The sequence below is a fragment of the Physcomitrium patens genome, chromosome 15 (genome assembly GCF_059467195.1).
Source record: "Physcomitrium patens ecotype Gransden chromosome 15, ASM5946719v1, whole genome shotgun sequence".
Taxonomy (NCBI): domain Eukaryota; kingdom Viridiplantae; phylum Streptophyta; class Bryopsida; order Funariales; family Funariaceae; genus Physcomitrium; species Physcomitrium patens.
The window spans coordinates 11,940,030-11,963,493 of NC_143424.1; the positions used below are offsets into that span (position 1 = coordinate 11,940,030).

The window sequence follows — 23,464 nt, forward strand, 5'->3', positions numbered from 1 at the left end:
TTGACAAGCTTTAATTCTACATCTTTATAAGTAATTATCTTTCTATAATTATATATTTTAAAATCATTTTAAAATCAACATTTGTATATATTTTAAAATCATTTTAAAATAAGATTCTTTAAGATCAAATAAATTACTAAATTTTTAGATAAGTGAATAAAAATTTCCAAATATTAATAATGATAACAAAAACCTAAACCAATAATTTTATTTATGTCTATTAAATACACATCTATATTAAAATTATTTGGTTTCTATGATAAAAAAATTTGTAGTAAATATATTTCCAACTTATTTATCAAAAGTTAAATATCTGATTTAGAACTTGAGTGAACACTGATACAACTCTTATAATATTTTTAATAATTGAAGAACAATATGTTATCCATTATTAATGATGATAGTAAAAATGTTTTTTATCTTGTTTCAAAAAATAATAATAATACAAGAGATTAAAAAAAATTAAATAGATTTAGAATATAATTTATTAAAACGTGTGCTTCATTTAATACATTCAAATTTTATAGTTGTAGATAATTTCAAATAATATTACTTTAGAATTTAAAAAAAAAAAAAAAAAAAAAAAAAAAAAAACTCATTAATGCACATTGCATGTTATACAAATTAGTAATGCAAAATCTATATTTTTAATACTACAATTGAGAATAAAAATTTGACTGTAAATAATAAAATTTTCTATTGAATTAAACTGCTTAGAGTGTCATTATATTAATATTTAACTTTTTTAACTTCTAAAAAATATAAACAGAAGATCCAATTAGAAGAACACAACTTCCATAACTCTCTTGCCTATTTACGACCACTCTTGCAAGAAGATCACTTTGTTATAAGAATACCAACAATTCTAGAAGATTAACTGCAATATCATATTAATCTACCATGCTTAGTAGCATAATGGGAAACCCAACAACCCAAAGAAAGAGGCGAAAAGCTTGGAGACTAAATACCGAGCAGGGACTCGGATCCAAAATATTGAACCATGAAAAATTTAAAAATATAATGAAAGAGTAACAGATGACTAGGGATCACTCAGGTTCTTCCAACGGGTTCACACAATAGTCCAAAGGGTTGCACACAAAATTAAAAGAATTTGAAGGGAAGACCCCACGGGCCAGTCTTCAACTGCGTGAATCGAAGACCCTCTCCAACTCACTGCGCTGCACAATTGACGACAAGGGTATAACAACACAATACCCGGATGAGGGTAGCCTTTTCGGGTAACGAACCGCAATCCTGTTCCCAACATGAGAGAGTGCCGGGAACCATTTTTCTGTTACTTTCTATCACAGATAAAGAATCTCTTCGAATCTTCATCCATCAACCCTCCCTATCCACCGAGGACCTCCCGTTTTCCTTATCTTATACGCCCTTCATCCACCCACTCGCTTTTGAAGGGGGACCCCCAGTTTTACAATTGCTCTGCAATTGCCTCTCGAGACACAGCTTCCACAACCAGAACGGGGGTTCTCATAGCTGCAATTCGATTGAGATTTTTGCGCATTTTCGGCTGAATGCGTGGTTGAATGCCTCAGGTCGTGTAGGCTTTGGTGAATTTTGCAGAGTGAGGTTGTGTGAGTCAGTTTGGAGTCGGGGCGAAATGGCGCTTATGGTAGCTGGCTCAGTGGCTGCCCTGCAAGGTGCTGGTGCTCTGAATGCTTCCAGTAGTAGCAGCAATGCAGCTGTGGTGTCGACAGCCTCTTCAGCTTCCGCTATGTTCGGTGCTATGCCAACTTTGAAGGCGAAGTCGAGCGCCTGCTTCCGGAAGGCCGCTGTTGTGTCTGTGCGGGCTGTTTCTTTGGATCCCTTGTCGGGAATGGTGGAGGACACTGAAGGGTTTGGAGAGGGGATGGACCTAGGTCAAAGGGAAATCAGACAGTATCCTCCCGGCTTGCAGCGCTACGAGACAATGACTGTGTTGCGTCCGGACATTACTGAGGACCAGCGTCTTGCGCTCACTCAGCGTTACGAAGAGGTAACGTTGCTTCCCCTACTGTCTGAACGGAATACTTTAAAAGTCTTCTCGCTGGTATGGATCAATTCTGAAGCTTACATTTAGATTGTACTGAAATATTTAAATTCAGCTGGATCATGCATCCATCCCTAGACGTAATGGTAAGAATCTGATGACAGTAGGTTTTGTTTTGTTTATATAGTAAGTCCCGAGGTAGTGCATGAAATGCATGTTCGTTTCAGAAAGCGTTGTTAACATGTTGACAGTGTATTATGTGGTCTCAAACACTGGCCTAAGCTTTGGAAAGAGTATTTGATGCCCTACGTGGATGCAAATCATGAAGACCTCCGCGAGCAAATGTATGATTCGTTTTACGGTAGTAGCACATATTCGCCCCGCTAATTTGAATCAAATGGCCATTCAGATTCTATCAGGTATTATGTAATGGTACATCCTGACGCAGGTGCACTGGTTCTTTCGCATGCGTTATTTTGTCCAGTTTTTCACTCCACACCCCCTCGAAGGGAACGGGTAATTAATGTCAACAATGGTCTTGTCGGATATCTTACAGGCATTCGTTGATGTTTGGCATCTTGAAGTTTGACTTCTGACTGTGCTTACCTCTCATGTTGTTTTATGGCTTTTGTTGACTTGTGTTTCACTTGTACAATCTTATAATTTATACCCTGAGCTCATGATACTTTTTTAGAGTTGTAAGTATTGTTTTGAACTTGTGAAAAAGGGGTTACTTGGCAAATTGACTAATACAACCGATAGAAACCTACGCTCCAAATTATCGTTTTTTCCGACGCAAATACTTAGATTGAGGAGGAAACACTACCCTTTAGAATATAAACTTATTATTACATAATTAGAAGACGATCATCAATTACTAGATTATAAGTAAAATGCTATGCAAGTAGGGTTTGTTTTATTTATTGTCCGCTATGTATTTTTTGGTTAGTAGCCTTGGCATGTAATCCGAGAGATTGAATGCTCTCCTGTGGTCACAAACTGATCGTTAACCTTAGAATTCTTTAAAGCATGTTGAATGACCATTTAAGTTAGCTCAATATGTTTTTTGTGGATGTGTAGGCCATCATCGCTGGAGGTGGATTGGACGTTGAGATGTTCAACAGGGGCATGCAGCCGTTGGCCTACAATATCAAGACTAAGAACATGGCTGGATTTGCAAACAGGTACTTGGACGGAATCTATCTATTGTTTACGTACGTGACCAAGCCAGAGAGCCAAAAGACCATTCAGGACAGACTGAACCGGGACGATGATATCATCCGTTCCACAACGTTCAGGCTTAAGGCGTAGTTAAGCTTCTGATGATTTAGAGTTAGAATGGCAGATATGAATTTGAGAGCTGTACACCATCCTTCTTTTGGTATTTTTGGCCTTGAAATTGGCACCATCAATCTACACTAGAAACATTTGTGAAAATTTCAGTGTCTCTATGAAAAGAACTCCTGTGAACTGAATACCCAGAAATTATTTGTTGTTAAATGTAAACCCAAGATTCTCACTGAACTTACTCGCATTCTCTACTGCAGTTAAAGAGTAGTTTAAGTGTACATAGTACTTAGTAGAATGAGCACATCTTTGTTTGTGTGTTTATGTTGTGTTGTGGACATAGACAGAAGCTGTACGCTACTCACGGTAATGCATTAAGTGCCTAGTTCTCTGGGTAAAATTTGATAAACCTGGGGGTTTTCTTATGTTTTTAGCTCGCTAACCCCATCTTCCCAATCCAACACAGAAGCATATTGCCCTGTCTGTGTATGTATTAAAAACGTACATGATGCCCTGGGCTAGCTTTTTCTACGTGACAACAATCATGTTTAAGATTACATACTAACGTATCCCATCCGGATTTGCACTTAATATGAGTAATGCTTGTGGTAAATTATTTGTGGTAAACGCAATTTGCATACTGTTTGTTTGTTTGTTTTTTGCCATATTCAGAGCATTTTATCTACCAGTGCGATTTTCTGAAAAGTGATTCAGAAATATCACAATCCATATTCAAAACAAATAAAAAACCAACATCTTGGTCCTTTAATTTCGTGTTCCCGTTGTGGTTTACTTTGATGATGAGTGTAAAATTCACGTATTTAGTTCAATACTTAAACATCGTATTAGTTTTTAATGAAACAATCAGGAATTTTAATGGCAGTCAATGGTGGGGCTGGTTCACATTCGAATGGATTTTAACAGCTTACATACTTTTTAAAATTTCATTTTAAATGTTCAAATTGTAAACATTTTCAGGAGTGAAGTTGTGAATATCTGTCAGACTACAAAATATGTGTCATTTTTTAAAAAATAGATTGTACGTTTAAATTAGTTTTAAAATCATTCAAGTTTGTAGTGTTGTTGAAGCTGAATTAGTGTATAGGAAAAATATGTTTTACATTGGATACAATGTATTAGAAGATAGTAAAAACATAATTACTATTTTTCTCAATAATAGCAATAATAATAATAATAATAATAATAATAATAACTAGGTAACATAAAAAAAAAATTAAAAAAAAAAAAAAACTTGTATGTATGTATTTCTAAATAATGTCAAACTAGATTTTCAAATCACACTATACGGGTATCTGTATTATTCAATTAAATAAGACAGATTTCAAAAAATCTAATGAAAAGAATAGTAGAATTATAAATTTTATATAAAAATATTTATAATAAATATCTATACCTTAATTAATTTCTTTGAATGTTTTGATGTTAATTTCTGAAATACCATATTGCATGACTAAAAAAATATGATTTTTGAGAATAGGTATTTATTCAATTTAATAATTAAAATACACACAAAATTTTATAGTATGCTTGTATTGGCAATAAAAAAAAGTGACAAGTGAGGCCCATTCAGAAGGTGGAGTAATAAACACAAGCAATGGGGGAGGGGGGGGGGTTAGAAGTGCATAAAATAAGGTAACATTTTTGAACAAAATCGTTACAAAATTACCACAAATGTAATCAGTGGCTGCCATAGAGATTTGAGTCTTACATTTTATAAGTCATATAAAGAGCTTTAAAAAATAGATATAGTTTATATAATGGACATACTATTATAAGAAAACAAATAGCTATTTATTTGTATAGATTTTCATATTCCTTGCAACCCTTGTTTTTCCTTTTGAGTATGTTAATCACCCACTATTCAAAGGCTATAATCATATAACAAATAGAAAGTAGGTAATTGTGCAAATTAAACTTTGTAAACAATAACTTGCTTAGTAAAATTTGTTTCCAAGAATCCATCTAAAGCTAGCTCTATATATCCTTTACTTATGGTAATAACAAATATTTAATTTGTTTTTGATTAAAATATTAATTTTACTCAAAGATATAAAAATCAAGAAACAGCAATAAAAAATTACAAGTGTAAAAATATTTTGTTATTCTTACTAAAAAAATCATTGTGAATATTTTGCAATAAATTTTGTATTGAAGCTCTAACTAAATCCAATTTCTGATATTTCAGAAATTAACAACAAAACATTCAAAGAAATTAAGTCAACCTTTGAATGCATCAAATATCTATAATTTAAATTGTAGTGTAATCAATGGATTTTAAGCGATATTATCTTAAAAAGACGAAATAAGTAAGAAAAACTTAAAATTAAACAAATCAACAAATATAAAATGATAACAACTCAAGAGATAAAATGAATGAAATAATGATGGATTATCATGCCAAGTTGAAGATGTTTATGTCATAAAAATAAGTAAATAGATAAACATGATAGTACTACATGGTACATTAGTTTCAAAGCTTTCAATAATGTCTACAGTGATTGGCGTATATACTCTTCAGCTTCAAAGTAGCTATAAAATAAAGATCAATTTTACCAACAAGCAAATGCACAATGCAATTGTTATTGATAATGTCTTGATTATCCTGTTATAATTGCTCCACCTCAGATAATGGTATTGATTGCACTAAAAACCGTCAAAAAATTAGAGTAGTTAAGTGCTAAATATCTTACTTGGACAGCATTGATTGACATAGGACAACTGACAATGGCGACAGCTGCAAGTTCTATGGGGAAGAAGTTATGGCGCTCACCGGTATACCAAATGCTTTGATTCGAGAAGCACAGCTGATCGCTTGACGAAAACAAGCAGCTTGTAAGAAGTTCGTTGACATCATCAAAGATCGATCAACCTTCGTACCTCTGGTGAATTTTTCTTTTCAAAAGCACCGCGGTTTGTGCCCTTGATTTCCTGATGCATTATCAATTCTGCGATTCACAGAAATTTCTTGTGTGTATTCCACTCTCTACATCGCAGGCCCACTGGTTCTGAACACTCTCCCCTAGTCTCGTCTAGAGTCCCATTACTCTCCACTTGGAAAGCGATAGCGAACAGTGATGAACACATCACTATTCTGATCATGCTGACACAAAACGCACGCGAATCCACTGAATCTGAAATGGAGACGAAAAGAGTCGGCTGCACAGCAAATGTGGTCAACCAACCGGAATCACGATGGAGCCTAAAATCAAGGGAAATCGTTTAAAAAAGGAAAAGAAGCAAGAACATCCACAACAAAGAACTGTCTCAGATACGAACTTCTGAAGATTACCTCACTACGTTGGTAGAAGCCATGGATCAACGTCAAGCGAAGCTTATGGTTCTAAGCCCAACAATGCTCAGCGTTACGAGGGGGGTCGTTTAAAACCACAGCCCGACAAAATGAAGAGCTCCGGAGGCTGGACACTTGAAATATTTTATCACACGAAAGCAAAGTCTGACGCGTCAGCTGTCCAACTGGACAGACTACCCCTCCACGTCATCAATACATAGTCCAACTAGACAAAGGACCCCTACACCTCAGCAATGCATTCACAGCTTTATCAAGCGCGGGCTGGGGTGGACATCTCCAGGGCGACGCGCCGCCTGCGAAACCCTAGCAGTGAAGCTGTTGCGGAGGTAAGCTCCGTTTGGCCGAGCCATTTTCCTGGCCCATCTCTCCAACTACTTCCGCTTTTGCTCCCCTCCCTCGCCAGCTGCGACGTCTCTGCCATCATGAACCGGGAGAAGCTCATGAAGATGGCCAGTGCCGTGCGCACTGGCGGAAAGGGCAGTGTTAGAAGGTAAAATTCACTTCTACGCCTCTTGACTGTGCTGACATTCCCTCCACTCCGATGGGGTTTGGTTTGTGCGTCTTGTGACGAGGTCTAGGGTTTTGTATTAGTGTGTTGTTATGTTGGTTTTGGTGGTTTAGTGCCTCCTTCAAGTGCTTTGTAGCATTTGGAAGTTGAACTGAGCTGGCGTGGAGGGACTGGTGCAATGCATTTTTGTAGCTCTTGGGAACTGAGCTGTAGGTTTAGAGGAGTATTGGGGAAATTTTGATTTCTTGTTGTTGTTATTGTGTTTTTTCGAGACTTCGACTTTCCTGGGACTTCGATTTTCTTGCTTTACTAGCAATATTAATGAATTCTGCACAATGACATTTCAAAATGGAATTAAAGAAGACATTGTTATATCTATGGCATTCTTGTTTCACTGCAGGATTGTGAACCACCTATGCTAGTTGTTTTTGGTGATATCACAACCAATTTGTAGATTTTCTACATAATCTTCCGAACCGACTCGGAATTCTTCTTTTTGAGCATAGAAACTTATCACACTGGTCATTGTTCCGCTTGCATTATATTATTCATGATTACGAATCTTTGATGGTATCATGTTCGCTAATTTTCACGTTGATGCTGTCGACTTTTCCTTCTCCCATGCCAGTAGTAGGTGTTTCGTTATAGGGTGTTAGTTGGTGAGCCAAGTATTGTGATTACCTATACGCATGTCAACATCTCAACCTTGACAGGAAACACAAAGCGGTTCATAAAACTACCACTACTGATGACAAGAGGTTACAAAATACTTTGAAGAGGCTTGGAGTAAATACCATTCCTGGTATTGAAGAGGTCAATGTCTTCAAGGAAGAACATGTTATCCATTTTGTCAACCCTAAAGGTATTGCACTGCTCTGCACTACACAAATCTAGATTGCAGCAATCTTGAATATATCTCGATGTACTTCTATCTTCACAGAAGTACGAGCATGACATGAAATGTGGATATTTGAGCTCCTTGTTTACCTTTCAATGACTTTTTAGTGTACTCTTTAAGGTTAACTTAACAGATTTTCTAGCCTGTTATTTGCAGTTTTTTTAGGACTCACATTGTTGATATGATATTGGAGTGCTTAATTGTTTCTTTCCATTTTTATTAATTATCGTCTTCACTTATTTGGTGCAGTGCAAGCTTCCATCGCTGCCAACACATGGGTTGTAAGTGGACCATCACAGACCAAGAGTAAGTGTTTCTTTTCTTCCGTCTTGCTTTGCACCTTTGGCTTCAATTATAATTTTCCTTATTTAATATGTTGGCTCCGAAATCATATAGCGTTATGAAGTTGATCTGTCTGTTTTGTTATTGAAGAGCTCGAGGATCTCTTGCCAAGCATCATCAACCAGCTCGGTATGCTACTGCTTCATTAATTGACTGAGTTTAAGTTGATGTATCTTTCAGCTTCATGGTTCATATTAGGTCACTGCTGATCAATGTGCCCATGTGTTGCCTGTTGCATTTTCTCATTCATATACTCTACTGTTTTCAGGCCCTGACAACTTGGTGAATCTGAAGAAGATCGCCCAGCAGTACCAGAGGCAAGAAGCTTCCCGTGCTGCAGAGGAGGAAGATGATGTCCCTGAACTCGTGGAGGGAGAGACATTTGAGGATGCTGCCAAATAGGAATCTGAAACCGCCTAGGCCACTTCTGTATTTGTTTTTACAAAATATCGGTAACGATGTTTCACGTCTTTGTTCTCTGGGTCTTTTGGTTCTTGAAGCAATTATCATTTTGAATCTTGTTTAGCCTCTGTGCAGTGAGCTCGAGTTATATGTAACGAATATTACTTCTTACATAATTTTTGTGCCTTTTAGTTTTTTTCTTGTTGATATGAAAGTTCAGCCGTTCTTATGCTTTCACGATATTATCAATACAGTTACTTTGTTGTGTTTCCATTCTTTGATTTAACGTAACAAAATTTCTCGTAATGAATGACTTATTATAGTCTTTTATCGGAGGATCTTGCTGACTGCCATTGTCTACATTTACCACCCTTAGCATGCACAGCACAAAAGGACGAAATTAAAACCTCAAACCCCTAGTATCAGCATTCAAGCTTTGATTAACATGCCACATGAGTTGTTTACTGAGTCTTAAAATAGTAATAGGTAATTTAGGCTTATCCTATTGTTACTCCCAGCATACTAAAAGCGTCGGTTTATAATTGTTCGAGAAACATGTCCATAACTTCTGCCGCTTTGGCGGCCACGGTCGACATTATGGACTCGTCTGCTTATACCTTTATTTGTACTTGCGTAATCTCTTAATGTGTTACTAAGATACCACAGAATATAAACTGCCCGTAACTTTCGGTGTAAGTTGTAAATAGTAAGATTTGTGTGAATAACTCCTTGATACACAGACTACCACACACGGGAGGTCGCAATATTCACCATCCTGTTTCTAGTACCGGTTCATCTCCAAGAGTATTCTCGTTGACTAATCATGTAAAGTACCGGGAATTCCTAACATCGTGGGGCACTTTTTAAGTAGTACGTTGGTCGTACTTCCGTTTTTATCGTGTTCAATCTGAATTTCTCCGAATAGTGTTCGAACAGATGTGTTTTTAAAACTTGGCTTATAACATACGAAGAATACGTCCAGACTGCTCCTATACAAGCATATGAGCATGAGACTGTATATGGTTTTTGCCTCTCATGGACGGAGCACTGAGCGATTGACTACCTTCTTCAATCTCGAGAGAGAAATCGCCTAGATTCTATCTCAACGCTCTACCTCACTCGTCATCTCAGCAACTCCGATCCTTCGGAAATTCTATGAACCGGAACATGGTACCTGCAGCCATCGGAAGACTACAAGTGGGGTATTCTCGCATTCCATTCTAAGATCTCCTGCGTTGAAAAATTGGGGCGTGCTTCTCTGTGACCGGATACGTGCCTTAGACATTGCTATTCAGATCCGGCAACCCTGGTGAAGTCTTGGCCAAGCAAACTCTCCCGTTTTGGATATGGCCAATGGGACGAATTTAAGAAGTGAGGGGTAGCAGCGACGTAGAACCTGGAGCTATCACTGCTTCCCTAGGTTCGTTGTGGACGCTAGGCGTTCGCATTTAGAGTGTTGAGCGGGATTTCGGCACGACGATGGGGTTGTAGCAACGTACAAACCTCTGTGCCTTGTAAGCATACGTCTGACAAAGACTGGGTTGCATCTGTGGGCCACCGATAGCGACGAATGCGAGAGAGATCGGTTATTTTAGAAGGAAAAATAAGGGAGGTGTTCATCCATCCTGTATGTCTTGGTGCACGTGCCTGGCATCGAAGGACCTTCTGTAGATCTCGCCACTTATTCAGTGGAGATGTACACTGTGAAGGAACGTGAGATGCCATTACTTCTGCTCGAGGACAATGCGCATGGCCGCTAAGTTGTGGCCAAAATACGGCAGGGTGCATGGACAAATGAGACTCAACTTGTCGGGATTGAGATTCCTTCAACCTGCACATTTGCCCTATTTTCCCTCGAGACGGGAATCCGTGTATGCGATGCCGCATATGTTGACCTCAATGGAATATTTTGGGTAATGAATTCTTATCCTCGAGACTCGAGAATTTCATCTGTAGCTGGCTCATGAGTGTGTCACGATTCACAATACCGCCAATTTTGAATCGGTGAACCCTAGCCGTTCCCTGCATGATCTCCGCAATTTGTTTGAAAAACGACGTGCTGGATTGACAGGATTACAGAATTTTGCGCAGGTTGCATGTATTTTTTGGGAATTTGTCAGTGTTGATAACAGCACTAGGAGATGCATCGAAGCCCTTCCTCCCTATATCTAAAACTTTCATTAATAGGTTTTTTCTGCACCTTAGAACCAGGACACGGGATGCCAAGATGCTAAGCTGCTGCGCTGGTTCTTCACACCGTGCCCAGAAAAGGTCTTATCTACCTAATGCAATACCAGTCAGCGAGATCACACTCTGGTCGTAAGGATGGTGCAGTCGGACCCTACTTCATCGGGTTTGTCAAATAGATACTTGTCGGGGATTAGAGTACTCTCTTGTCGTCGGAGCAATGTTCAGAAATTAATCTGTGGTTTCTTACGCCATTTGACGAGTTCCATCATCTATAGTTCGCAACTTTAACGTGACTGGGGGTAGACGCATATAAGCCCACTGTCGCCGATTTCTGAGAGAATTAGGAGAGGTATTTGCAGTTTGATGCAACTGTAGGGCATAGTGCGATCTTTTGTGGTAGTGGCTGAGGCGTTGTGCAGGTTTTTAGAAGAGGTCGGAAACAAAGAGGAGCTCAAAGCGGGGAATCAACGCACAGCAAGTGTGTTGGTTCTGATTGATTCAGGTATGGTGGGAACCAGGAGAGTAGAGGGATCTTCTCAAGCAACTCACACTGAAATCTCGCCGCTGGAGAGTCTGTTGCAGCGAGCATGGCTTCAGACTCACAAATCGAAAGGATCAAGGCGTTTGTCGTCGGCTCCGCTACCTGATGTGGCAGATGAGAAGCGAGGTTTTTCACGAATTGCATCTTTGCCAGCGTTCTCAGGAACTCGTTTTCCTCGATCAGATGATCAGGAAGAGTCGGACAAAGTTTACTTTCACAAGTCTAGGCTGGATGCTTCAACAGTCCTCGTATCAAGGTTTTCACTTCCCGAATTGACAAGTTACTCTTCAAAGACGTATGTTCCACTTTCAGTTTCCCTGGTGCAATGGACACACTCAGAGCCAGTCGCTGGCCACGGCCTCTCACAAGCATTGAAGCCCCTGACGAAATCCTCCACAGAGTCGAGTGAAACTCTGTCAGGCCAGAGCAGACATTCACTTGGCGCCACAGAATCTGAAGTCAGTAGCACAAGTTCAGTCGACTTTGAAAGACAGGCACAGCCTATGGCTAGCTTTCTGGGCGGCATCCTCACGGACGAAAACCTGGAAGAAGAAAATCTCCACGAGACTCGTGCTTACCAGGCTATTGCGAAGGAAATTGCTGACCTTATTGGTTTAAATTCTTCAGTCGAAACTGAGACATCTGATATTGTAGATTACGAGAGTTGCTGGGCGGATGCTGAACCCTATCGTACCGAGGCAGAAATGCATATACTTGAACAGAGTGGCGCTTATCAAGCTATGGTGAAGGAAATTGCTGAACTCATTTCTCCGCATCCTGCAGTGATTGATACTGATGAAACTGATCTTTCGGATGGCAAGGCCAGCGATAGTGCCGATTTCAGACCTACTGAGGAACTCGCGGCTCGGGGGATGATGGAGGCCTATTCCCATATACTCACCAGGCACTTAGAGGATGTGGCTATTAATTCTGATTCCGATGCAGCTTCCACGATCAAGTATAGGACCACTGAAACAGATACTATTGTAACTTACTTCAATGAAGACTGGAAATTATACTTGCAAAACCTCAATCAAAACTTTACTCCCACCTCAAATTTCGACTTCAACCTGCTTCTCTGTGGCGCAGTTGAAGGGTCAAAAGTTTCAGCGGATAATGCTGTCCCTTCCTCCAGTAGCGGTAGTCTGACGGAACTTCTCTACCGGTATGCAGCTTAAACCCTAGTCATTACCCAACGACTGCATTGCTTGAGTTAAGACTTCTTATTGACAGAGATCAGTGATTCCGCATCCGGGTTGGCAAATTTCAATGCTATGATTGCGTTGATGCCGAAGACCTAGCTAAAGCACTTAGGTCTATCATACCGTGAGTCTTTAGCTTTCATGACTTATAATTACGAGGTTTCGTGCCCCTGAGCATTACTTAGAGTGGCGAAGAACGGCGCAGTCGTGATAAGCACCGGTTTATTATCCGTGGACTGTTGCTTTCGTTCATTTTTTTCGTCGCAATCTGAACATAAACCACTTAAGGTTTGAGTACCACGTTCTTCAAGAAGCGGAGTTATGCTGGATAGTTATACTTGTGTTGGGTATTTTACAAATGTTCTAGATTTTGATATGATATGTTCCTTATTCTATGCCGCAGGTGTGCGCTCGCAGTGAGTCAGGGCAACGTACGAGAAGCAACTGATTTGTTATCTGACCTGCGGCAGATTTCGTCGCCCAATGGAAATGCTACTCAACGCATGGCACACTATTTCATGGAAGCTCTGGTCAGTTAGCTCTGAGTTTAGGACCAGAACTAGTGCAGTAAATTATCTCAACAGAAACGTATCGAAGGGCATTGCATGTCTTGTAACATGACCTCCACCAACGGTGTACAATGAATCCGGATGTTCTTAGTTTCACACACTTCTTTTTCCCTCGCCTTCCTTCCTCTCTCTCTCTCTCTCTCTCTCGTTCTCTCTTGAATTTCACCTTTTTTGCTTCTTCTTCTTCTTCTTCTTCTTCTTAGGTCTCAGGGTAAGTGCGGGTTGTCAGAACGGGATTGATGCTGAAGCGACAGGTCGTAGTGGTAGTGACGCCATAAGTTTTAGACTTCATGTTTTCATTTCTTTGAACGAAAGGACCCAGTTGAACTACATCGTTAATTCTCTATATGCGAAGTTATTTGATGTGCATCAATCGTAATTTACGTCATCAAACACCGCCTACATCGACTGAAATGGGCATAATCGTTCGACGTAGTGTCTTCGTCTGTTTTCTTTTGTATTCCTAAGCAACCTTAGATGTTCTTCTTTCCTGCAGGTCGCGAAATTGTCAGGTACTGGTGAAGAGCTATACAGGGTAATCATCAACAACGGCCCTTCTGCTGCGATTGTGTTCAAAGCTATTCGCCTATATCTCGAGAACTGTCCTTATTTAATCTTTGCCCACTTCTTCACAGTAAAATCAATAGTAGATGTTTTTGAAGGCGCTGCCCGTGTTCATTTGATATGCTACGGAATTCAGTATGGAGTGGAATTGCCGAGTCTAATTCAATACTTATCACAAAGGCCGGAAGGAGCACCCCACCTTCGTATAACAGGTATCTACAAACCTTTTCCACTTTCAGCGCTTGGTGGGGCACTTTCGAAATGCGATCTAACACCGTGTTGAGTCTGTTAAGTAAAGCAGCATCTGAGTAAGGAAATAGGTTTTGGTTTTGATGATGTATTGTTCTCTTCTGTGATTACAGGTATTGATTCACCACATCCAGGGAACAATCCTTGCTTGAAAATAAATGAAACAGGGCGTAGACTGGCAATGTTTGCGAAGAAGTGGGGGGTGCCATTTGAATATGTTGCTCTAGCTGGAAGCTGGGAATCATTCACAGCTAGAGATATGAATTTGAGGGAAGATGAAGTGCTTGCAGTGTCATCACAAGATTCACTGCACACCCTTCCTGATGAGTCGGTGATGGCCACAAGTCCTCGTGAACTTGTATTTAGAAGGATCCGAAGTATGAATCCCAAGGTACACAACGCTCCTCTATTGTCACGTTTGACTCACCGATTTTAATACTTTTTTAACTGAGCATTCTCATCTGTGGCATCTTGCAGGTATAAGCATGACGAAAGCATTGGTAGAGTCTGTTTGTTTGGTGACCTAGGTCATCTCAATTTGCGTGTACTATGCATCTTAGACGTCGGATTTTGGGCTCGACATCATATCGATACAAGCGCTCACTCACATCGTGGTCGAAATGTGCAGCTGTTCGTTATGGTGGGAATGCATGGAGGCCATAATGCTCCATTTTTCATGACCCGCTTCCGGGAGAGTGTCAAGCATTACTCGGCCATATATGAAGGGTTGGACATATCTATGCCTCGTGATGATCCGGATAGAGTCATCGTTGAAAGAGAAATTTTCGGTTCGCAGATTTTAAATATTGTTGCGTGTGAAGGACAAGCGAGAGTGGAACGGGCAGAACCATACCGGCAGTGGCAGAACCGATTCCAACGAGCAGGGTTCACTCAGTTGCCGATCTTGGACACAGTTTTCAATAAAATGAAAGCCATGATGGGTGCTTTTCACAAAGATTATGGTGTCGGTAGGGATGATGGTTGGTTTCTGATGGGAATCCGGAACCAGATCGTCAAGTTTTGTTCAGCTTGGGAGCCTAAGTGCCCTTAAAACTATCCTCCAGATATCGAGATTACCATTTTTTAACCCAAATTTTCGGAATTTCACGAGGAAGGACGAATTTTAAAATATGTGTGAGCCCTCAGCCTATTCTTATTCTTGAGCAAGCTATGGATTCAAAAAGGATAACTGGCAGGGAACAGTCTACTTGTCCTGTCTCCTGAGAATGTCAAGTATGAGGTACAATTCTTCCCGTCTTTCCGAAATCTCGTTGTTTTTTTTTTGCCTGAGATATTCTGTGTTTTCAGATCCTTGAGTGACTTGGTGACTTGTGTGCTGCACACACGCTGCACAATTTGTCGATCTCCTGCCAGGCTCATCAATCAGCTTGGTACGCATCCCCTTAAAGGCAATTCGATCTTCGTCTGTCATAAGTAAGTGGACGTTGGGAAATGTTCGATGTGGTTTCACTCTATGTTCCAACTCATTCCTAGGCTGTTTAATGTTTTGTTTCCGTGGAGTGGGTTTGTCTCACCAATCAAGTACATTACCTATATTTCGATGCAGTCCTTTGATATTGACTTGCCATCTACTGCTGTATAGAACAAACTTTACTCCTCGTGGTAGTGTTTGGTTTCTGGAGAAAAACGAAAGATGGCTAGTTGAATCAATCATTCACTTAGATCGTAATGAGCGGTTGCAGTCACAGGCTGTTCCAAAGTGAAGTTTTGTTTTGTTTTGCGTTTTCTCAAATACAATAAAATAAAATAAAACTTCTCTTGTATCTCAGGCCCTGACAGCTTGATTAATCTTGTGAAGCTTACTTCGCAGTTCCAGAAAGGTAAGGCACTGCTCTCGGCATCGAAGGATGAAGGATCAAGTCTTTGCACATATCAGCCATGTGTTTGTTCGGTATCTCTTCATTTTCATCGTGGATTCCACTTCGACAGTGGTGTTCCCCTGCACCTTCGGAGCTCGTATAATCTGGTGGCCTGGCCAGTCTGGTAGATTTAGTGGGCGTGTTGCAAGAGCTAGGAAAGCTGCAGCTAAGTATGTTGACCACTGGACTTGGTCCAAACATAATGCTGATCACTGTTCCACATCTGGGCAGTTGTATCTCAACCAATGTGCCGTGTTTCATTTCCTGCTGACTTTTGTGGACCGGTCTTCGTCACTCCTTATCCTAGTTTTGCTTCATCTGAAGATAGGCTACTGGGTTAGAATACCGACTCGCAGGATTCCTTCATCTTGTAGCGACATCTTGCAGTGAGCTCTTTAACAGAATCCGTGATGTGGTCAGTGTGGATTGTGGGAGATTATAACGATTAAACATTGAAACCTATATGAGAAATTCTAAAAAGAGGAATCGTTTTGCCTCTGGGATTGACATGGGATAAGAAAAAAGAGAATGGCATTGCAAATTGCTGAGAAGTAAACACCCTATTTGATGCCCAAAACTCGGGCACCCTCACAGAGGTATTGCGTAAAATGCAAGGCTTTCTAAATATATCTTGATATGAGACTCTCTTATTTACTTTGATTTGATTGAAAAAATTGTTGGTGATTAATTTGAAAATTATTTGTTTCAGACGGTTTAACCTCTAACGAATTGAGTTTAGAGAGAACTTTAATATATTGTGACACGTGACTTCTACAACTTTTTTGCAGTATCACTCAGGAGCGAAAGATGTTTACTGTAGTTATTGTAAAATGTTTCCACAATGAACCTAATTATGATTTTTATAAAATGATAAATATAATGTCAATTCAAAGATGGGTCAATGTATTAGAGTTCATCAATCACATATGTTGTGTTGCTAGGATTTTGAAATAAGTAAAAATATGTGATTTTATCACCTCCGATGAAAGAACTATCTTGATGTGTAGACAACTATTTCAGTCATGACAGCATGTTCTTTTTTAACATGTACATACATACATCTATAATTAACATAATAGTAATAATGGCACTAATATAAAAAGTACCTACCGTAGAAAAAGAACTAGCAAGATAGAATAGTATGAAAACATGTGTGTGTTTGTGTATATATATATATATATATATATACATATACAAATGAAATTATATTTGACTAGAGGATTTGTTCGTATCTATGTGGCTATCTGGGCCTGCCAGATAGAAGGGATAGTAATAAAAAAAGTGGAGGCAGCGAGATCATCGAAGCCCCGATGATGGAGCCATGGCGTCAAGTTCTCCTCGTCGCAACCCACCTCGCTCGCTCACAAGCAACGAAGAAATGAAGGGTGTTTTCTTCGGACGCCTTCGCAAGCATTATCGTTGGTGTTGAATCTCTTCGTTGCATCGAGATTCGGACTACGTGCTCTCACTCACTCACTCACTCACTCTGCTTCTCCTCTGACTCCTATCCAGCAGCATTTGGCACCAGCGAGACTCATTTTACAGCTATCTACCTACCCTCATTAATCGTGTCTCCCACTGATTCCAACGCGGTTTGGAGATCGTAAAGCGTTGCGTCGTCGATATGGTGCGGTGGAGTCTGAGGGCGGACTGTTAGTGTAGAAACCCCGAGAGGACGGAGTTTTTGGAGGCTAATTCGTCGTGAAGGGCTGTTGTTGTTGCTGATGGTTTCAATGTAGGTATGACAGAGAAAGGAAAGACAGGCGGGTCGCTAACTCCAGGGAGGGAGAATTCGAGCTCGTCGTTGGAGAGCTTGCTGCAACAGGCATTGCTTCAGTCGCAGAGACCTAAGTTGCAGAGACGCAGCTTGTCGGCTCCTGTTGTGGACGTGTCTGCGGAGAAGCGAGGCAGGTCGTTGTCTCCTCATCGAGCTAGTCACGTCGATGGCTTGAGGGGAAGCTATTTCCACAAGAGCCGGCTCGAGGTGTCGTCGTCGAATTTTTTGGAAAGATTTGCACCGCCGAAGCTTGAGACGATCTCGAAGAAGACGGACGTGCCATGGTCGAGTTCTAGTGGTGTGTTAGGCAGTGGACGTGCGGCTTTGGGTGTTAACTATTACGCCTCTCAAGATTCGCGATCGTCGACCTTTAGTACAGGAGATAGTCTTTCGAGTGATACGCAGCCATCTGCGACTGAAGGAATTTTTGATGCTGTGCACTTTGAAGGCAACAGCAGTGGGTCGGGCGATCTAGCAGGGCAGACGGAGTCCATGACCCGATTTATTGATGATATTCTGTCGAATGAGGACCTGGATGAGGAAAAATCTCTAATGCAACAATCTGGCGCTTTCCATGCCATGGTGAAGGAGATTGCCGGTGTTCTTGCTCCAGATTCTGGTGTAGATGGTATAGATGACCCTGTGGTTGTTGAGGCAGATTATTTGAACGATTGGGCTTACGCTGCGTTCTTTTCTACCGATGAACTGCGCATGGCGGAAAAGAGTCGTTCATGTCAGGCTATGGCTAGAGAGATCGCTGGTGTCCTTTCCCCAGAGGCTAATATACCCGATATTGGAGAAGTCGAGGGTTTTAATGACCAGAACAACAATATTAGTGAATTTATTCCAACTGAAGACAACACAACGATGAAGTTGATGGAGGGTTACACTTGCATGCTCAGCAAGCACATTACAGATGTAAGTGGTGCCAGGAATTCTGATAACGTGGATTACAGGTCCTTTATTACCGAGTCTGATAGTCTCATGGTCCACTTCGATGACGTTTTTAGATACCATTTAGATAATTCTAACAGAAAGCCCACCATGAAGTCGGACTTCGACTTCAATCCGCTTCTTCGTGGCTTAGGAGGGTCGAATTCGTCCCCTCCTTGCGCTACTTTGACGGAATTGCTCTATAGGTATGGCCAAACTCTTACAGTTGTGAATTGCCTGCTATTTGCCTCAAGAGATTGGATTAGAGAGCTATATTATCAATCCTGAGCACAATACCTCTAGGTCTCGACTGTTTTAGTTATGTTTGCAGTGTGGAATTACTTGCTAGTAGGTGTTATGTCGAATTCCCACTTTAGGACTAGCTGTTATATCAAACTAGGGCAACATTAGTCTCGCAATCCTCTTGGTATTTTTAATGAAGTGATATTGTGTGTGATGGTACAGGTGCGCTTTTGCAGTGAGCCAAGGGAAAACACATAGTGCTACCGAATACTTAGCAGAGCTGCGGAGCCTCTCATCACCTTTTGGCGATTATATGCAACGTGTGGCGCATTATTTCATGGAAGCTCTGGTTAGTCGTTCTTTGCTGAAGAGTCGGGGGGGGGGGGGGATCTGATATTTTCAGATTCTGCGCGCTCACCTATTCGTTTGCTGACAGCACCCTTCATGCTTTGCATGGTAGAATCTTTATTGAAATCGTGTGAATTATCGTAATTCAATGGAGTCTCAGAATATGTCTCCGAAATGATACTCTTTTGAACCGACAGGTCGCAAAAATGTCAGGTACCGGCGAACAACTTTACACAGTGATCACAAACAATCACCCGTCGGCTGCGACAATGTTGAAAGCTTTTCGCCAGTATGTCGATCGTTGCCCTTACATCAAAGTCGGCCATTTTTTTGAAACGAAAATGACCTTGGATGCTTTTGAAGGTGCTACTCGCGTTCACATTATTCACTACGGTATCCAGTATGGAGTTGAATGGCCTACTCTTATCCAACATCTCTCGAAAAGGCCAGAAGGACCCCCTCATTTTCGTATTACAGGTATCTCGTCTATCATTTCAAGCAGTTTTTTAATAATATGATGATTCAGTTATGCTTGCGATAGACGTTTGATTTGTGGATCCAGTTATGTATTCTTATCCGTTCGCAACACGTTTGAATGTATGTTGTTCACTTTTGTGTGAAACTTCTGCATTGCCATGGCAGGTGTGGATGTTCCATACCCAGGAGAAGATCCCTGTTGGAAAATAGAGCAAACTGGGCGGAGGCTTGCGGAATTTGCGAAGATGTGGAATGTACCATTTGAGTTTCATGCTCTAGCTGGAAAATGGGAATCGTTCACGGCGAGGGATTTCAATTTAAGAAGCGATGAAGTCCTTGCAGTGATTACTCACAGATTACATAATATTCTTGATGTGTCTGTGTTGGGCGCAAGTCCTCGTGAACTATTGCTGAGGAGGATTCGAAGTCTGAATCCCAAGGTAAATCGGAAGCTATAGTTCAGTATCAGTATCCATGTCTCATTTTGCTTGTGACGCACTCTTTTGGATTCTCAGAACAGTTGTGACACGCTGGCTGGATGCAAGGATTGCTCGCTGCAATTTGTCGTTCTTTCAAGGCTACTGTACCCCAATCTATCGTACTTCTGTGTTTGTGCATCAAGAGTTCTTTCAAAGTAGCTTTTGATTTGCTTAAACTATTTGTTATGTTTGTATATTTAATACTTCAGTGTCGATTTGTACAGGTTTTCTTCATGTTTGTGGATAATGCAGCATGCAATGGTCCATTTTTCATGACCCGCTTTCGGGAGAGCGTTAAGCACTACTCGGCAATATTTAATGGGATGGAATTGTCTTTTCCTATCGACGACCCAGAAAGAGTTATCCTGGAAAGAGAGATCTTTGGTCGGGAGATTTTGAACATTGTTGCTTGCGAAGGGCAAGCGAGAGTGGAAAGGCAGGAGCCGTATAGGCAATGGCAAAATCGACTGCAAAGGGCAGGTTTCACCCGAGTTCATCCTAAGCAAATCCTTCTCTCCAAAATGAAAGCCATGATGGCTACTTTTCACAAGGATTATGGGGTTGGTGTGGACGATGGTTGGATTCTTTTGGGGATAAAGAACCAAGTTGTGAGAGCCAATTCATTTTGGGAGCCTAAACCCGTTATGAGCTTCATTTCGTAAAACCGTTTGTCTTCACCATCCATATGAATTATATTATTTCCTCACTGGTTTTCCGAATTCGACGTCTTGCACGGCCTCTGCTCCAATGGTGTTCGATGCCTCAATCGGTGTAGAAATCCAGTTTGACTACGGTGAGCCGTTGAGCGAATCCATCCATAAAGTAGGAACCCTGTGGGGCCCTCGATGCAGAGAGATCGGAGGGTTCCCTGCAGAGGCCCATTGCTTTTCACTGCCTGGTTTGGCGTCACTCCAGTGCTTGATCCTCGGTGCATGGACTAGAAGAAAAAGCTGCATGGATCTGCAGTATGAAATCTGTTCGCCGGACAGGACGGTCTACCCACAAACCGACCCCATGGGCCCCGGCCGCTGAGACGAAATTGATGGTGTGCATTCTGGCGCCAAATTTAATCAGTTTCTGACCACCATCACTGCACGGGGTTGTGGGAGTCTGTGTTTGACCACTAGATACATGTTGGGAAATTTAGTCCTAGCCATTCTTCCATTTGTACATCACCGTAGCTCCCGGAAGCGACTTCAGAGATTCAAGTTTGTAATGGTGCAGAGCCTTGCATTGTTGTGTGCATTTTTTTCATTCTGACGTCCTTGCCATTCGTAATGTTATTGAAACATTCAACCAGTTCATAACACATATATTGTGTTGCAGAGTTATAATGTAGAGTTATACTGTGTTTTTATCTTATGAACAATTTTAATAGGTTTTTGTAGATATGGATTGGTCATGGAACTATGTTTTGATACAAATATTTATTTAATAGGATTATTTGTGGCACATATTAAAGTGTTAAATGGCATGTTCTAAGTATGTATGTATTATTGCATTCTAAATTTGATTTTTAAATTAGATTATGTACATTTTGTATAGTAATATAAGGAATTTTGTCAAATAATATTTGACATTTAATAATACATAATAACCACATTAATAGACATTATGATTATAAATAATGTTTTACAACTTATAATATAAATAAACAATCAATAGATTTTAATAGACTTAAGCATATTTATATAAATAATAGTAATGATATATAATTTAATTGCATAATTAAATGCTTCATATTACAATCTCATTTTCTACAAACAATTTAATTTTGTTTTACTTTATGATTGATCTATGTCAATTTTTTGAATTTACTTGTATTCATTTGTATGTCATTGGTTGTGTGATTTGAACAACCATTCTAATTGTAACTAAATAATATATATATTAGTAGAAACTTGTGTCATTGGCCACAAAAAAACATTGTAAATTATATGTTATAAATTAACCTTTTGTTTGAAGCTTTATATGATGTGAAACTTCATATTGCAGGTTGTTCTATTATGTTCTATATTATTCTATGTTGTGGTGCTTTTGACCTCCATACCTAGTGATCTTGCAATACTATTCTTAACACTCTATAGCAACAAGATGTTGATTTTGATTCCTAATGGATTAAAAGTTGAATTATTGCTTCACTTTTGATGAAAACAATGAAATATTCAGCCAATTAGAGATGGTTTTTTATTTCTTTTCGTTTATCCCATTGGTTTATCTCCCTAAGCTATTTTTTGTATAAGAAACATATACCTACATATATAAATTAATAATAATTCCAAATTATATATACATATTGTAATTTTTTTTATTATGAAATTTAATTATGCAATTAATATTTAAAGTTTTAAATATATTTTATTATCACTATGTCATAACTTGATATAAATAAGCCTTTATGTGTTCTTGATACAATATAGTTGTATAAGTGTGCTAACTCCCTTCAATTCTTAATTTCCACTTTTCACTTAAATAAAGAAAAAAACTTATGAGTAAACAAGTCTCTATGGTCTTTTGAGGACAAACTACAAGTATATTGGACAAGAACTTTGGATGTAGTTGTCTACACCATAGAGCTTGCAAAGTAGAGACAAAAGACAACAAAATCTTGTCCTCAAGATGAAATAGTAGTTGATCTTGTTGCTATCTTGACATTTATGGTGGTGCTACTATTCAAGCCTTGAGCTTTTGTAGCGACCTCTTTGATTCCCGCTTGCCGTTTGCATATTTGTATACTACCTAACTTGCACTAATTTCTTACTTAGATTGTCGTCCTTCTATCATATCTTTTACAAGCTTGCATTGTACTTTCAATGAGCTTGATTCTCTTGCAAATAACACACTATTGACTTAATTTGATATTATTATCCTTGATTAGATATTATTCAAAGAAATTTAAAATTGCTACTTTTCTTTAGTTAGAAAGAATAAGATTTTGTTGATTAGAGATGGCTCTATGCTGGGTTTTAAAGTCAAGATTTAAGCCTCTTAGAGATTTGTCTCTTTGGACGTCTTAAGAGGTTTGGAACTTGTATAAATTTAGTTGCCAATGAAAGTTTGTAGGTTGAATTGGATTTCGTATGACTTTCTTACAATTAGTTTCAAAGCGTAGGGATTTATGGATCCTTAGGATAAGACTTAGAGGTTGATGTTGTATCTTATATGCAAAGGAGAAGCTAAGATTGTATTAGCAAGTTTTTTGTGAGTCTATTAGCATGAGGTTGAGGCTCAATATGAATATGGAGAATGTCATGGAT

The 23,464-nt window shown here is 39.7% G+C and overlaps 4 protein-coding genes and 1 long non-coding RNA gene across 10 annotated transcripts; 4 read left to right on the plus strand and 1 right to left on the minus strand.

Annotated features, from left to right (window-relative positions):
• Positions 1 to 1,448: 1,448 nt before the first annotated feature.
• Positions 1,449 to 3,511, plus strand: LOC112292745 (small ribosomal subunit protein bS6c alpha). The gene is made up of 2 exons (XM_024541543.2): positions 1,449 to 1,993; positions 3,068 to 3,511. Exons 1-2 carry the CDS (start codon positions 1,619 to 1,621, stop codon positions 3,296 to 3,298), a joined length of 606 nt encoding a protein of 201 aa, XP_024397311.1. The 5' UTR covers positions 1,449 to 1,618; the 3' UTR covers positions 3,299 to 3,511.
• A 2,158-nt stretch (positions 3,512 to 5,669) lies between these two features.
• Positions 5,670 to 6,187, minus strand: LOC149987747 (uncharacterized). The gene is made up of 2 exons (XR_016506731.1): positions 6,066 to 6,187; positions 5,670 to 5,897 (listed from the first exon to the last, which is right to left on the minus strand). It is a non-coding gene; the product is annotated as an uncharacterized LOC149987747 (long non-coding RNA).
• Positions 6,188 to 6,969: 782 nt separating this feature from the next.
• Positions 6,970 to 9,028, plus strand: LOC112292623 (nascent polypeptide-associated complex subunit beta). The gene is made up of 5 exons (XM_024541285.2): positions 6,970 to 7,095; positions 7,827 to 7,975; positions 8,261 to 8,317; positions 8,444 to 8,482; positions 8,622 to 9,028. Exons 1-5 carry the CDS (start codon positions 7,028 to 7,030, stop codon positions 8,753 to 8,755), a joined length of 447 nt encoding a protein of 148 aa, XP_024397053.2. The 5' UTR covers positions 6,970 to 7,027; the 3' UTR covers positions 8,756 to 9,028.
• Positions 9,029 to 10,464: 1,436 nt separating this feature from the next.
• Positions 10,465 to 16,479, plus strand: LOC112292621 (scarecrow-like protein 14). Of its 6 annotated transcripts, none has more exons than XM_090256462.1 (8): positions 10,481 to 10,668; positions 10,961 to 12,651; positions 13,092 to 13,218; positions 13,754 to 14,033; positions 14,184 to 14,461; positions 14,699 to 15,310; positions 15,445 to 15,504; positions 15,890 to 16,192. In XM_090256462.1, the coding sequence occupies exons 2-6, from the start codon at positions 11,450 to 11,452 to the stop codon at positions 15,119 to 15,121; spliced, it is 2,310 nt and encodes a 769-aa protein (XP_090112588.1). In that variant the 5' UTR covers positions 10,481 to 10,668; positions 10,961 to 11,449; the 3' UTR covers positions 15,122 to 15,310; positions 15,445 to 15,504; positions 15,890 to 16,192. The 6 variants fall into 6 exon arrangements, with proteins under 6 accessions (XP_090112583.1, XP_090112588.1, XP_090112587.1 ...); XM_090256461.1 differs by having other exon boundaries at positions 10,495 to 10,668; positions 15,902 to 16,479; XM_090256457.1 differs by having other exon boundaries at positions 10,465 to 12,651; positions 15,902 to 16,479.
• Positions 16,480 to 17,308: 829 nt separating this feature from the next.
• LOC112292622 (scarecrow-like protein 11) lies at positions 17,309 to 21,518 on the plus strand. Its single transcript, XM_024541284.3, has 5 exons — positions 17,309 to 18,866; positions 19,126 to 19,252; positions 19,449 to 19,728; positions 19,894 to 20,168; positions 20,432 to 21,518. Exons 1-5 carry the CDS (start codon positions 17,692 to 17,694, stop codon positions 20,867 to 20,869), a joined length of 2,295 nt encoding a protein of 764 aa, XP_024397052.1. The 5' UTR covers positions 17,309 to 17,691; the 3' UTR covers positions 20,870 to 21,518.
• Positions 21,519 to 23,464: the final 1,946 nt, after the last annotated feature.

Coding starts and splice junctions, on each gene's coding strand:
- LOC112292745 (XM_024541543.2), top strand. CDS start 1,619: ATGGCGCTTATGGTAGCTGGCTCAGTGGCTGCCCTGCAAGGTGCTGGT. Junction 1,994..3,067: donor TCACTCAGCGTTACGAAGAG/GTAACGTTGCTT, acceptor GTGGATGTGTAG/GCCATCATCGCTGGAGGTGG.
- LOC112292623 (XM_024541285.2), top strand. CDS start 7,028: ATGAACCGGGAGAAGCTCATGAAGATGGCCAGTGCCGTGCGCACTGGC. Junction 7,096..7,826: donor GGAAAGGGCAGTGTTAGAAG/GTAAAATTCACT, acceptor CAACCTTGACAG/GAAACACAAAGCGGTTCATA. Junction 8,318..8,443: donor TGGACCATCACAGACCAAGA/GTAAGTGTTTCT, acceptor TTGTTATTGAAG/AGCTCGAGGATCTCTTGCCA.
- LOC112292621 (XM_090256457.1), top strand. CDS start 11,450: ATGGTGGGAACCAGGAGAGTAGAGGGATCTTCTCAAGCAACTCACACT. Junction 13,219..13,753: donor ACTATTTCATGGAAGCTCTG/GTCAGTTAGCTC, acceptor TCTTTCCTGCAG/GTCGCGAAATTGTCAGGTAC. Junction 14,462..14,698: donor TCCGAAGTATGAATCCCAAG/GTACACAACGCT, acceptor CGAAATGTGCAG/CTGTTCGTTATGGTGGGAAT.
- LOC112292622 (XM_024541284.3), top strand. CDS start 17,692: ATGACAGAGAAAGGAAAGACAGGCGGGTCGCTAACTCCAGGGAGGGAG. Junction 19,253..19,448: donor ATTATTTCATGGAAGCTCTG/GTTAGTCGTTCT, acceptor TTGAACCGACAG/GTCGCAAAAATGTCAGGTAC. Junction 20,169..20,431: donor TTCGAAGTCTGAATCCCAAG/GTAAATCGGAAG, acceptor CGATTTGTACAG/GTTTTCTTCATGTTTGTGGA.